The sequence below is a fragment of the Cynocephalus volans genome, chromosome 2 (assembly GCF_027409185.1).
Source record: "Cynocephalus volans isolate mCynVol1 chromosome 2, mCynVol1.pri, whole genome shotgun sequence".
In the NCBI taxonomy this organism is placed as follows: Eukaryota; Metazoa; Chordata; class Mammalia; order Dermoptera; family Cynocephalidae; genus Cynocephalus; species Cynocephalus volans.
In genome coordinates, this window is record NC_084461.1 from 66,089,987 (window position 1) to 66,105,751 (window position 15,765).

Below are 15,765 nucleotides of genomic sequence, written 5' to 3' on the forward strand. Positions count from 1 at the left end.
TAAGACAAGAAAAGCAGCTGTACTTCTTAAGGGTCTTTTTATTCTAGTGCCTTTTTTACATTATCAGGAATTTCATGTATTACTTGATTCTAGTAGCAGTGATTAAGTTACCAAACATGTCCCAGAAATTTTCAAGATCTTATCAGCAGACTAGCATCACTTCTGTGAGATTATTACTTCTGTGAACAAACAGTTCATTTAGGTGCAGTATTGTACTAGTGTAATAGAGGTACAGGTTGAGTATCCCTTAACCTGAAATGCTTGGGACCAGAAGTGATTTTTTCAACTTTTGGAATATTTGCATATATATAATGAGATATCTTGGGGATGGGATCCAAGTCTAAACAAAAAGTTAATTTATGTTTCATATATACTTTATACACACACATAGCCTGAAAGTAATTTTATACAATATTTTTACATTTTGACTGCAACCTGTCACATGAGGTCAGGTATGGAAATTTCCACCTGTGGCATCGTGGTGCTCAAAAACTTTTGGATTTTGAAGCATTTCACGTTTTAGAATTTTGGATTAGGGATGCTCAACTTGCACCAACAAATAACATTTGTTAATTGTTTGCTGTATGCCTGTGCATCCCCAGCTAAGCACATTACTTGTATTATTTTATCTATAAAAGCAGGTTCCACTGTTTTTCCCATTTTGTAAATGGAAAATCTCGGGCTTAGTATTTTGCCCAAAGTTACACAGCTTTAAGTGGGAGTGTCTGGATTCAAACCCAAGTCTGTCTTTAAAGCTGTATGCTCTTAACACTATGCTGAGTTGCCAAATTTTAGTTTACTTGTGCCCCCTTGTCATGGTTAAATGTAAAATTTCTGTTAGCTCTTTTGAAATAGTGAAATATTTTGTCTTTCCCTTCTCTCCCAGACTGTACTTGTAATTAATATCTCTGGTATTGTTTGGCATATGAAATAAACTTTTAATATCATCTGAGTCTATTTTCTGAGATTTATTATGATAATTTAGGGAAGAACTTTTCTATTAAAATTGTGCTGCGACTCATTAGTAGAAAACTAAACCAAAAACCACTGCTATTTGAAATTCAGTTTTTCCAAAGGCTTTGATCTGAAAGAGCCAGGATGGAAAGTAGTAGGAAGCTTTTCTTTCTCTCCACCCTTTCTCCCTCCCTCCTTCCCATGAGGAAATAGATTTCTTAGGTGGATTTATTCTAATAAATATTCATGATACCATAAATGCTTCTTTGTAAACTGAGGAAGAATACAATTCAAACCACTTGGTTTAAGTCAATTTATAGCATTTTCTAACTAGATTTCTACTCTTTGTTCTTTGGTGTTTAAAATGGCTGTGTACAAGCTGGATTATTTAAACAGTCTGCTTCCTAATTCTTCCTGCATACAAGGCCCACCCTTTGGTTCCGAATACCAGTAGAAGTATATTTGTAATTAATATTCTACCCTGATGATGTTTTTTCTCCTGGACTTTTTCTGATTCTGGCTCAGGTACAGTCCTCCTTCTGGGGTTCTTCTGGGGGATCTTCCAGCTCTTTTAGAGCTTCCCAGCTTTACCTGGTCCTTCTCTCAAGTAACTAAAATGAATTTAATGCTCATGTGATGATTGTATTGCTTTAGTTTATTAATTTACACTTTACAGAGTTTCCCACTGTTTGGTGTAAGGGAAATTACAGTTTAATATGCCTTTTAGCACTGTGACTAACTTAGGTTTTTGCATATTATTCCTTCATAAATTTTAGGCTTTTGGCAGGTAATGCAACCCCATATTGTAAAATTGTTTTCACAGGAGCAACAAATTCACTTTTAATATTACTTTGATATAAAGAACTATATTTTCAGTGACTGCTTATATAGTTAAAATACAAGACAATCTTTTTAAAATTTGAATTTGACTGATTTTGCATTTGCAATAATTTGGACAGATCAGATAGAGGAATATTTGTGTACTCTAGGAGATAAGGGTTCAGATAGTTAAATGCTGGGATATGGAGTTTATATCTTTGAGAACTTAGAAGTGCCTTAAAATAATTATTTAAATTAGCATGGTCAGTGTACAATGAAATGAATTTGACTGTCTCCTTGTCCAGAAACAGAAAAGTTGGTTAAACAAATAAGGTAAACAAAAGTCTATTGAGAAAGATACATAGCCTGCTTGAATAATAAAAGTAGACAAAATGGGTTTCAAAGATTTTGAGGTTCTCATGTGACCAGTTTCAATACTAACTGTACATTTGTATGTACTAACTATATATATAAAAGAAAGAAGGTGGACCAATTTAATATACCTTTATTTGTATTCGAAAGCAATATTTTAGAAATAATTTTTAATAGAACTGCTTAATTTTTTAAGTGTATTCAATACCTTCTAATAGATTTATTAACTAGAAATTATAATTATGCAGTTTTAGCTTCTAGAATATATCTGTGAATTTGTAACTAAGTAGAAAGATTCCTCTTAAGTAACTGAAATAGCTGTCGTGAATCCTTTAGACATTACTCAATGTAAAAAGCCCTTTTTCGTAAAAGGCGAAAGATTTATGCGATCTGAAGAGAAACCAGAGTATGTATATTGGGCTGAGCCCGTGGCGCACTCGGTAGCGTGCTGCGCTAGCAGCGCGGCAACGCTCCCGCCGCCGCGGGTTCGGATCCTATATAAGGATGACCGGTGCACTCCCTGGCTGAGCGCCGGTCACAAAAAAAAAAAAAAAAGCCCTTTTTCGAAGTATATATTACATATATAATTTTAACCATTTTGATAGTCTGTTTTCTTAGTACACAAATAATAAAAGTAAAAACTTTAACAAGAAAAAAGAAAATATTAAGTTGTTTTCATTCTTTGCCAAAGAGACAGAGAAATAGAAATATGTTTTAGAAGGATCTGTTTCAAAATAGTAAAAAAAAAAAAAATTGATTATTAGAAGTGATGTTTTGTTAACTTAGTGAGCCTGGAGAGATGAGGCATACATGGGGTTTCTATTTGGTATTAATAAAAATAGCATTTTAGATTGTGGATTTTGTTGTTGGTTGATATTCACTGATAATTTTTCTAAGCTATATGGTCATATAGTAATATTAACTTTGGTGTAGTATATTACTGATAGAATTACTATTAAACATGGAACCATTTGATTTAAATCTGACTGATATATAAAACATAATGAACCATTAATATCTGCTCTAGAGCCTGGAGGAGGGAAAATATATGATGAATGTAGATCATCAAGTGTTTAGAACAAACTAGTTTATAAAAGGCTTAAGCTGGAACAATCTGAGCAACAAAATAAATAATGATAGTATTTAATGTAAACCTAAAGAATAAAATAGCTATCCATGAGTTCATACTGATATAAAGAAGTGGGGGAGAAAGGAAAAATCTTTTCTACAGAATTCCACATACTAAATGTAGATTTTACTCTCTTCAGGAGGTGAAACATTAAGCTCCACCTCTGTTTGTGTGGTCTGTTCTTAGTGGCTCATCTTAAAAGATGAGTACATGTTTGCTAGGCAGAAAGAGGACTGTGTTGGGCATTCTAGATAGAGTATAAATAAAAGCATTGAGATAACAAGACATATTCTAGTTTAGAGGATCTGGAACAGAGATTGTAGATATATTTTATGAAGAGGTTATATGCTGTGTTACATTATTTGGACTTTATCTTGTAGCTGGTGGTTCTCAAACATTATAAGATACTAGAATCACTTAGGAAGCTTTCCTTTAAAAACAATTTTACAGTTTGACATAGAGATGGGTCTAGAAATAAGAGACTGAGAAGCAGTCTAAATCAGAGAAGTGAAAAAAATAGAAGTGAGTAAAGTTGTAGAAGCCAGAGTCAAAGAGTGTTTGAAAAAACATCTGTAGTGTCAAAAACCATAAAAAAGTAGAGACTGGGAAATTGGGTGTGGAAATTCTTAGATTGCCCATGACTTTGAAGTACCTCTGGAGGAGTATGTGAGGAGAAGCCAGGTTACAGTGGGTTGAGAAGCTAATGAGAAGAGGGAGGTAGAGGAAATCAGTGGTAGAACACTTGTTCAAGACTTTTGTTATTGAAGGAAGGAAAGGAGGAAGATAGAGGAGGAGAAGTTGTAGGGAAAGATGGGGTTAAAGGAGGGCTATCTGAAGATGAGAAAGATGTATTTATACACTGAAGGGAAAAACCTCGTGGAACAGATGAAGACAATAACTTGAATAACAGAAGAAGGACCTGCTAAAGTAGAGTGCTCCAGAGGAATTAGAGTGATGGGCTAAAGATTTCTTATGCAAGTGTTCTATTACGTTTCTGCTGCTTCCCGATAAGCAGTAAGGAAGGTTGGTGGTACATATAAACTTGGAAAAGCATTATAGGAAGTGAGTAGCTGTGGAGATTTATTCGTATGGTATCTGTTTTCCTCTCTTATGAAGGGAACAGAATTTTATGCTAAGATTGAGTAAGCAAAATGTTAAGGCCCTTGAAAACAATGTTTTGGGGTTGGAATAGTCACTGTGCAGAACAGAAAACGGAGTAAACCTGGAACAATTAAAAATCTTGCCAAACTTAAATCCAACAATATATTAAAAAGAGACTATATCATGATCAAGTGGGTGGAGCTATTCTAGGAATTCAAGGTTGGTTTAACCTAGAAAACTAATTAGTGACAATTTACCATATTACAATCTAGAATTGAAAAAACCATATGATCTTCTTAACTGATGCAGTAAAAGCATTTGGCAAAGTCCAACATCCTTTCTTGTTATATACACAGTGAAATACTACTATAAAAAAAAGTACTAGCTATAAAAAAAAAATGATATCCTATCATTTGCAGCAACATGGCTGGAAGTGGAAACCATCAAGTGAAGTAAGTCAGGTACAAAAAGACTAATGTAACATTATATCACTCATGTGGAATCTAAAAAAAAGGTGGTTCTTCTAGAAGTAGGGGTAGAATAATGGTTACCAAAGGGTGGGGATGGGAGTGGGGGGAGGAAAAGTAGTGGACTAATGGGTACAAAACTATGCTGTCTACCATAAGCAAATCATTGTGCAGTATATGCATGTATTGAAACAACATACTGTATCCCAAAAATATGTCCAAGTAAATGTTAAAATATTTTGAATTAAAAAAAAGGCACTGAATAAACTTGGAATAGAATAGAACTTTCACAGCCTGTGATGATAGGCATAGATATAATAGATAAATAGATAAAGGGCATCTATAAAAACTATAGCTAATAGCTAACATCATACTTATTGGTGAAAGACTAAAAGCTTTCTGCCAAAGATCAGGACTAAGATAAGGATATCCATTCCCACCACTTTTATTTGACATTATACTGGAAGTTCTAGTCAGTATAATCAGGTAAGAAAAGGAAATAAAAGGCATCCAGATTAGAAAGGAAGAAGTAAAACTGTCTTTATTCACAGATCACATGATGATCTATATAGAAAATATAAATGGAGAGATATACTTTTTAATCGATCAGAGAAGACTCAATATTATTATGGCGTTAATTCTCTCAAAATGGATCTGTAGGTGCAACACAATCCCAATCAAAATCCCAGAAGGCTGTTTTGTGAAAATGTGACAAAGTGATTCTAAAGAAGGTATATGGAAATGTACTGTCCATAGAATGGTCAAAACAATTTTGAAAAAGAACGGTAAAGTCGATTAACTAACACTACCTAATATGAAGACTTACTGGAAAGCTTCAGTAATGGAAATAGTGTGATAATGACATAAAGGTAAATGAATAGAACAATTGGACAGAATAGAGAATCCAGAAATAAATGCACCCATATGTAGACTACTGATTTTTGAGAAAATACAAAGGCAATGCAGTACAGAAAGGACAGTCCTTTTAAGAAATGAAGCTGGAACAATTGGATAGTCATATCCAAAAATGAACTTCAATTCATACCTTGTACTGTATTTTAAAAAAATTAACTCAAAAGGAACATAGACTTAAATATAAAACTGAAAAATACAAAGATTCTAGAAGAAAACAGGAAAAAAAAACTTTGTTTTCTTGACTTTGGCAAAGATTTCTTAGATAATAAAATCAAGATCCATAAAAGAAAAAATGGATAAATTGGAGTTCATAAAAAAGGAAAAACTTCTCTTCAAAGAAAACTCTCAAGTGAATGAAAAGACAAGACACAGGCTGGGAGAAAATATGTGTGTATCTGAAAGAGGACTTGTATATATACATATATATTCTAGATATATATATATATATATATAGAGAGAGAGAGAGAGAGAGAGATTATACGTAAAAACTCTCAAAACTTAACAATAAGGGAAAAAATAATCCAAGTAAAACATCAGAAAAAGATTTTATTAAACAGTTCACCAAAGATCTATGGATGACAAAAAAAGCACATGAAAAGATGCTCCACAACATTACTTATTAGGAAAATGTAAATAAAAACCAATGAGATACCCCTATATACCTATTAGAATGGCTACAATTAAAAAGACTGACTATACCAAGTGTTAGTGAGATGTGGAGGAGCAGGAATACTCATACCCTGCTGGTGGGAATGTAAAATGGAACCACCTCTTTGTTAAACAATTTGGCAGTTTCTTAAAAAGTTAAACATACCTCTACCATATGATCCAGCCTTCCTACTTGTGGGTATTTACCCTAGGGGAAAAGAAAATATGTGTTTATATGAAGACTTATACATGAATGTTCATAGTAGCTTTATTTTTAATAGTGAAAAAACTAAAAACAACCTAAATGTCCAACAGTGAATGAATAAACTGTGGTATAATTATACAATGGAATACTACTTAGCAATGAAAAGGACTTTTGTTGTGTGCCACAACATGGATGAATCTCAGAATAATTGTGCTGAATGGAAGAAGCCAGACAAGAAAAAAAAGTATACTGTATGATCTCATTTATATAAAACTCTAAAACAGGCAAACTGTAGTGACAGAAGTCAGTGGGTAGGGTAGGGTACGGTAAGGTAGGGAGGGGTGGAAGGGAGGGATTACCCAGGGGCCTAAGGAAACTTTTGGGATATGCTTACCATACTGATTGGGGAAGATCTGGGTATATACAATTGTCAAAACTTATCAAATTGTATATTCTACCTATTTACAGTTTATTGTATATTAATTATAATTCTATGAAGCTGTTTAATAAAAAAAAATATTTTGTCAAGATGGATTGTGGTGCAATTGGAAATTAAAAGGACAAAATGAGTTTGGAGATTTGCATGAAGGGTTTATGTACATTAGATATTTTAATTTCAAGCTTCAGATAGTTGCCACTTTTTTTGTTTTTTTAAGGGTTGAATGTCATTCTGCATGTGAATGTAAAGGTAATGAGAAAAATGACATTTTCCTCCTCCTTTCTCTTCTTCCTCCCTTTTTTCTTTTCTTTTTTTTTTTTTAAAGGAGTGACAGTTCATTCAGATTCTTTGTATTCTTCTTCGTCTATATTTGCCAGTTTGCTGTACATGTACTCCAGGCTGCAGGATTTCATAATTGGGGCAATTGGTAAGTTATTTACTTTATTAGTTTTAAGCTTTAATATAATATCTCTGTATAATTTTTGGCTTTCTAAACTAGTTAACACGGAAAAGCCAGATTAGCAAAAGTAAACAAATAAAAGCAAAAATGGTAAAAAAAACAAAGCAAACAAAAAACCCCCGCAATTTTAAAGTATTGTAAGGCATAACCTTTGGACAAAGCATTTTCTTTGAGGACTGTATTCCCTCTTTAAAAACAGCACAATGTATCTAGTTTAAATAAAATGTGTATCTAATGGGCAGTAAGAAGAGTGCAAAGGAGACAAAGGAGTGGTCAGAGATAGGAGAGCCAAGGGTTATGGAATGGAGAGAAAAGAACTTTAAGGAAAAAGGTGCCTACTATGTGTATAGCACTATTGTAGGTATACAAATACATATATTTTAATACACACATGTACATGCACATTTGTCTTTGAAAGGTAGAATCACTGCATACACGTGTACATATATCTCTAAACAGTAGAATCACTCCTAAAATGGCAGGATGCTTACTCAATGGGGGACCCTCAGAAACTGAGGCAATCTGGACCAAGGCTAGGAGGTGATAGCAGATTTATGTCTCTCTTTTTATACTCTGGAGCACGTTCCTTGAGTGAATTGGTGGGTGGAAGAGTTCAGATCTCTAAAATTATCACTCCCTTCTTTATTTTATTACCTGAATTGCATTCAGTTGAAGTCTTGTATGACAAAAGTGTATATGATGCAACTTTGTTGCACTGTGTACATAAAATTGGAATGAGCAACCTTACTAGAGTGTGCTGAGGATTTAAATTTAGTATGCTGCTACTGAATTGGAGTAGTGATTGGCTATCACATGACTCTCGGCAGTTTTGTAGCCCTCCTAATGGATAGGGAGATATATATAAATCAGTTCTCAGAAAAAGTAGTTTTCATTATTATTTTAAGTAGTCTCTGGCATTTGAAGGGAAAGAAATGCTTTAAATGTTTAATTTTAAAAATTCCCTGCTTACTTTAATAGCACAAGATTTTTAAAAAAAATTCTGGTGAAATTGAAGTAATTTCTTTTGCTTTTTAGTACACACTTAGGGAAAACATGTTAAAATTGGGCATAACTCAGTTTCATTGTGGCTAAATAGCACCAAGGAGTCTGCTAATGAGGGTGCATACATGACGACTTGTGTTAAGATAGACCTCATATAATTCAGATTTTTTAAAATTAGAATTTTTATTTTGAGGTAATCGTAGATGCACATGCAGTTGTAAGACATAATGCAGAGAGATTCCGGTTACCCTTTACCCAGTTTCCCCCAATGGTAAAATCTTGCAAAATTATAATAAAATATAAAAACTAGAATCTTGACATTGATAGAGTCAATACATTTCCATCACCAGAACATTCCTGTTTCTTTTTTGTAGCCACACTCAACCATTCTCCTGATCCCACTCCCTCCTTAACCCCTGGCAACCACTAATCTATTTGTCATTTCTTTTATTTTTGTCATTTCAAACTTTGACTTGCCCTCCCTCCCTTCCTTCCTTCATTCTTTCTTCATTGAAATGTAACTGTACATAACCTTTGGCTTTAATTCAGCATAATTCTCTGGAGATTCATCCAAGTTGTTATGTGTATCAGTAGTTTATTCCTTTTTATTCTTGAGTAGGATTCTATGGTATGGATGTTTCACAGATTGTTAACCATTCACCAGTTCTAGGACATTTGGATTGTTTCCAGATTGGTGCTATTAGGAATAAAGCTGCTATGAGCATTCATGAACAGGTTTTTGTGTGAACATAAGTTTTCATTTCTCTGGGATAAATGCCCAGGGGTGTAATTGTTGGGTCATATGGAAGTTGCATGTTTCTTTTTTTCTTTTTAAACAAACTGACAAACTATTTTCTGGAAGGGGTATATCATTTTATATTCTGGCTGTACTGTTTTATGTTCCCACCAACAATTATGAGTGATTCAGCCTCTACATCCTTGCCAGCATTTGGTATTATCACTATATTCTGTTTCAGCCATTCTGATAGGTGTGTAGTGATATCTCACTGTGGTTTTATTTTCATGTTCCTAATGACTAATGATGTTGAACATCTTTTCATGTGCTTATGTGGCATCTTTAGGACTTCTTGGTGAAATGTCTCTTCATGTCTTTTGCCCATTTTCGAAATAAATTTTTTTTTTGTATCATTGAGCTTTGAAAGTTCTTTATATATTCTAAATGCTAATTGTTTGGATATGTCGTTTACAAGTACTTTCTCCATAATTCAGCAGAATTTAAAAGAGCATTTAAAAATGTAATAATGAACTCATGCTTAAAAATGCTTAAGGCTCTTTTTGAATCTACACTATACCATTTATTAACTCTGTGACCTTCAGCAAGTTACTGAATGTCTCTGTGACTCAGTTCCTTGTCTGTAAAATAGGGATTAAAACCAGCATTTTTCTTATGAGGTGGTTATGAGAAATAAATGAGCTAATGTATGTAACGAACTTGAACATTGCCTGGCTCATAAATGCTGACTATGTGTTAGATACTATGCTACTTTTAAAAAGTGTACATGAATTTATTTGCCTAATTACACTTTTCTTTTTATTACTTTATAGTGGTTGGATTTCATCCCTTACTGGTCTCAACCAAAACATTCCTGTTGGAATTATGATGATAATCATAGCAGCACTTTTCACAGCATCAGCAGTCATCTCGCTAGTTATGTTTAAAAAAGTAAGTGAAATTTTATGTTTGTAAATTTTTATAGTGAACCTGATGCAAAGTTCTCATTTTCCCATTTTGCTGTTTATTCAGTATAACCTCAAGCCATTGTATTCTTGGTCTAGTTAAGTTTGCTCTCTGAGAATTACTTTTTACAATTTAAAGTTATGCATACATATATTTTAGAAAATATCACATTTTTAGCTTACCGTAGAAAGGAAATATTTTAAAATCCTGTTAACTGGAGGTTTCTTTCATGAATTGAAGGGTCAACCTCATTTTCTAAATTTGAATTTGCAAATGTACTTTAATTTCCTTCTTTGTGGGGTGGTTTTTTTTTTTTTTTTTCTTCTTGGCGGCTGGCCAGTACAGGGATCTAAACCCTTAACTTTAGTGTTATAACACTGCACCAAGTTAACCAGCCAGTCCCCTCTTTTTTTAAATATGAAGCATATTAGCTAGATTAATAAATACAATAGAAGTAAAACTCTTGTGCGGTGTGTGCATTTTATCTATATTTAAAATTTAAGAACACTGCTTAAGAGTATAGAGTGAGCTAGTGACAGGTTCAGGCTGGGTTATGACATGAAATTTGTTTTCAGTAACTGCCCAATTATCTTAACTACACTTCTTCCTGCAGAATTCCCATATCTGTTTTCACAGCCTTAAAAAAAATCATTATATAGGATGGGAGATAAATCAATGTTTTTATTTGTTTATTTAAAGTTTTATTGTATCTTGGATAAATATTTTTGATGTTCTTTGTTAAAATATGACAGAGACCCTGGGAATAACACCTATATTTTAAAATAATAAAGACTTTTTGGTGCGTCCACTTTAAAGAAAATAAATTCTTACAATTTTTTCTTGATTTTTTTTTTTTTTTTTAAAGTCTGGTGACTTGACAATATGTACAAAGAATGCATAGAAATAATTGTACCTTATATTTAAGACCATTTTGCTCTCTTGTACTTTTGCCTTTTATCCTTCTCAAAACCCTATGAAGGCTGAGCTGTGTTCTTTCTGTCCGTATTTTGCTATTTATTTTCTCTCTTAGAAGCTCTTTTACTTCTTTTCCACACCAAATATGCATACTATGGAAACAGCTTTTTAAAGTTACTAAATCCTGTAGCCTTTTGTTGGTTTTCCTTCTTCTTTACCTCTGCAGCTTTCTACATCGTAGGTGACCCCTCTTCCTTGGCCTTTGTGATCATGTTCTAATTCTCTTTCCTCTGTGGCTGTTCTTTCTCTTCTAGTTCTTCATCCAGCTCGTAAATAAAGGTCTTAAATGCAATCAGCTCTCTGCTCTTTGTGCTATACAGTCCTTTTCTTTAGGAATTTCATCCTTCCTCATTGTTTCAGTTTCTTCTCTACCTGAGTGACCTAGAATCTTGGAATTGGAAAAGATAATGCTTTGCATAAAACTTTAGTTGCATCTTCAGTTGGCCGTTCATATCTCTACTTGATTGGTATTATCTCACAGTAATGCATCATAAACTCCTCACTTTCTTCTCAATACTAGCTCTTCTTCCAGATGTTCTGATTCATATTCAAGAAACATTAAGACCACATACTATATGCTTTCATTTATATGAAATGTCCAAAATAGGTAAATCTATAGAGACAGAAAGTATATTAGTGGTTGCCAGTGGCTGATGGTGGGGTGGGGAGTGACTGCTAAAGGTTATGGGATTTCTTTATGGGGTGATGAAAATGTTCTAAGATTAGGTTGTATACATGTTACATTCACAACTCTATGAATATACTAAAAACCATTGAATTATACACTTTAAATGGGTAAATTGTGTATAGTATACAAATTTTACCTCACTGAGGCTGTTTTTTTAAAAAAAACAAAACATTTATTGAGTATCTACTATGAATGAGATGGCACTTTATGTGATTCCATTTAACATTTGTGTTAGTGCTTCTGTTCTTCCATTACTTTTTTAGTCATTTTCTTAGATACTGTCTTCATATCTTTTCCATTTCTCTCTCCCTTTCCATTCCCAACCTCAGCTAATCCAGAAATTTTTTTCTATAGGTCACTCACAAGCTCCCTCTTTCTTTCAGTCTATTTTATATATAGTTATGATGAAGGAGATGATCAAAATCAAGCAGGTTTTTCCAAAATTCACTGCCTTGGAATAAGTTTCATGGACTTGATGTTTACATCTTGTTCTTAAGATAAACAATATATGTAGCTTGAACTACTGGTTTATTATTTAATGTATAACATGCTAGTTTTGAATAAGCCATTTAGAATATCTAGAGCATGAAGCTTCTGATTGAGGTTGCATGTAAGACAATTTTGATTCCCTTGTAATCAATAACGAATGATTATGATTCTTGCGTACTGTGAGAAAAGAACAACTTTTCTTGGAACTTTCCCCTTCTCTCTTGAAACTCCCTAATAAAATGCCTTTGCTTGTAGTAGAATTTGAAGTACTTTCCAACTCTGTTTGCTTCTGTTTCCCAGGTTGATCCTCAAGCTTGGCTTTTAATAAGCCTTTATAATGTTATTTCTGTCTTGACAGCCTTGATTTTGGTCCACAGTAACTACAGTAATCTAAAAAAAAAAAAAAAAAGCCAAACAAACAAAAAGCAACCCAACAAACTAGCACTCTGCAGATTTTTGACGTGGACTTGGGGTTAAGGAATAGGATCGTGGTGGTGGTGGGAAAAAGAGCTAGTGGTGATATTTCACAGCTCCTGGATCCATACTCGATTTTTTCAAATACATCATGTATTTCTTTGTCCCAGTTTTTGTTCATGCTATGCTTCTGAACCCATGAATTTCTGCCAGTTGAAGACCTCACTAGTGTTCTTTTGAGATCCAGTTCAGATCTTGCTGCCTCTTCCACAGAATCTTTCTCAATACCCTATGTCTTAGGGATTATGTCATTCTCAGTTTTCTTGGGGAACTTACTGTCTATATTACTTACTGTGGGACTTGAGCATGTGTCAGTTTACATACCTTGCAGTGCACATATTCTGGGTATCCAGCTTGTTAAGCCCCTCTAGGGTGAACATGTCTTTTAGCATTGGAATTAAATGAGAAGAGCAGGAACTTTGCTTTGAAACTATACAACTCAGGTTGAAATCCTGGCTTCTTCACTTAGAGCTTTGTGACCTGAGACAAGCTTATATAACCATTCAAGTTCAGAGTCCTCCTGTATTCCAGGCTGCATGAGAGCAGGGACCTAGTCTGTATGTTTTCAGGTTGTATACCTTACATCTGGAATGTGACAGGCAGTGATTGGCATGTGATAGCCACTCAAATATTTGTTGAATGAAAGGAGTGAGAATAATTACTTTCATAGGGTTGGTGTGAGGATTAAATGAAACAATTAATGTAAATTACATAGCATAGGGGCTTCTCAATTAAAATTAGTTTTCCTTTGTGATCTTGATCCCTTTATTGTTTTATATTTAGGATCTGGTTTAGTATCTACTTGTGTTTAGTAGATGCCTTTATCCATCAGTGTTCCATCAGAAAAACAGAACAAAAACAGAGATTTATTGCAAGGAATTGTCTTACAAAGTTTTGAGGGCTGGTTAGGTGAGTCTGAAATCCACAGGGCAGGTGGTTAGGAAGGGCAGGCTGGAACTCTTAGGCAGAAGCTGAAGCTTCAATCCATAGGCCGAATTTCTTCCTCGGAGGAACCTCAGTTCTGTTATTAAGGCCTTTCAATTGATTGGATCAGCCATGCCCAACTCATCCAGAATACTCTTCTTTACTTAAAGTCAACTGATAGTAGATGCTAATCACATCTACAAAATACCTTCAGAGCAATACCTAAATTAGTGTTTGATTGAATAACGGGACCGTGGCCTAGCCAAATTGACACACAAAACTGACCATCACAGCATCACTGTTTGGAGAATTCCTTTATTATTCTAAATGAATTATTGGGGGTGTCTTATAAAACTAGAAATGTGATTAATTTAGAGTATAATAGAGGGTTTTGTGGTACGTTGCAGGTTTCATTCATTTGTTAAACAACTATTATTGAGAATGTATTATATGCCAGGCACCGTGCTGTGTATGAGCTCAAGGTACTCACATTTTGGTTGGAAGAGAAACAAATGAATGGGCACCACAATCAGTGACTTAATGGCTATTACAGAGGCAAGAACAGGAAGGAGAAGGATACCTAACCAAGTTTTGGAGGTCTTTTTGAGTAATAAAGTCTTTTTAAATATTACCTCAGCTGAGATATAATGGTGAGTACTCATCATTGTAGTTATCTAAGGAAAGCAATAAGGAGGAGGGGAGAAGATAAGAAAATAAGTAGATACCATGTAGTGGGGATAGCACATTCTATCTATTTGTAGGAAATAACATAGCAAATCCAGGGAATTAAAAGTAGCTCAGAATGGATAGGAAATAAACTTGGAGCATGAGCTGGGACAAAGAGAAGTTTGGATGTTGGTGGTGGAGGATAGGGGAAGATGAGATTGAACACATTAATGTAGTTATATCCCACAGGGTCTTGTAAACTAGAAAACCTCGTTGAGAAGTTTGAATCTTCTCCAAAAAGTGGTGGTGAGCCATAGAAAAGTTTCAAGGAGAAGAGTAACTGAATTGATCCAATTTGAGCTTTAGAATGATTATTATGGAATAGGTTTGGGATTTGTGGGGCAGAGGTATAGTACTTGGAAAAACTAAGGCTGGAAGACAAGCTAGGAAGCTGGTTAATAATGATGAAGGCTGAACTAAAGAAGTAACTGTTATCAGTACTGAACTAAGGCAGTGTGAAGTAAAAACAGTCAAGAGAGAATGAGCAGCTAATGATTAATTCAACTTGGACCTGAAGTAGGGGAAAAGGGAAGACTCAGAGATGACACACAGGTTTTCAGATGATGAGTCATTCAGGAAGAGAGAGTGCAAGAAGAGCAGGTTTTGGGATCAAGATATTTTCAACTTTCAGTGTGGGGAGTTTAAAATACTGGTGGGGCATTAAAGTATAAATCCTTAGTAGGCTTTTGGATATACAGGTTAGGAGCAAGGAAAGAGCTTTAGGCTGGATTTTTAGACTGGGAAGTATTGATCTCTTGAGGTAAGTGAAGCCTAGAAAGTGTATGAAGTGAGAAGAGGGCCCCTAGGGTAGGATACTCCCAACATTTAAGAGTCTACTGTGGGAAGAATGTGAAGGTGATTTTAACCAGCAGTGTGTTGAGGGTTGAGTGGCAGAATGTGTGTATGGGGGGGATATGTGGCACAGATGATTGGTAGAGTCGGGGTGTGGAAGAAGTGTTAATTCTGCAGCTGCTGTGTAATGGACCACTGTGTGCAGTGCTCTGAATTCATTGACCTGCAGTTTTTTGCCCTTCCACTTTCTAGGTACACAACTATTCAGGATGCATCCTGTGAAAGGAGAAGTTGTAGAACCGTGCTTATATGCCAGGCATTCATGATTCTTATTTCTTAAATAAGATAGAAGTATTGATATGGGAATTATGCTGCATATCTGATATTTTGGTTGAATTTGTTCTTACCCCATAGTTAAAGAAGTTACCGTTTTCCTCTTTTTCTGTGTGCCTGTCCATGCTGTATAATTCCCTAAACTTCTCTGGGT

The 15,765-nt window shown here is 34.5% G+C and overlaps 1 protein-coding gene across 2 annotated transcripts in view; it reads left to right on the forward strand.

Annotated features, from left to right (window-relative positions):
* Nucleotides 1-15,765, forward strand: part of SCAMP1 (secretory carrier membrane protein 1) — a 91,918-nt gene that overhangs the window by 68,672 nt on the left and 7,481 nt on the right. For both annotated transcript variants that reach the window (XM_063085830.1, XM_063085831.1), the window contains 2 exons: nucleotides 7,375-7,476; nucleotides 10,078-10,195. In XM_063085830.1, coding sequence (XP_062941900.1) covers nucleotides 7,375-7,476; nucleotides 10,078-10,195 — 220 coding nt within the window. The remainder of the gene's footprint in view (nucleotides 1-7,374; nucleotides 7,477-10,077; nucleotides 10,196-15,765) is intronic.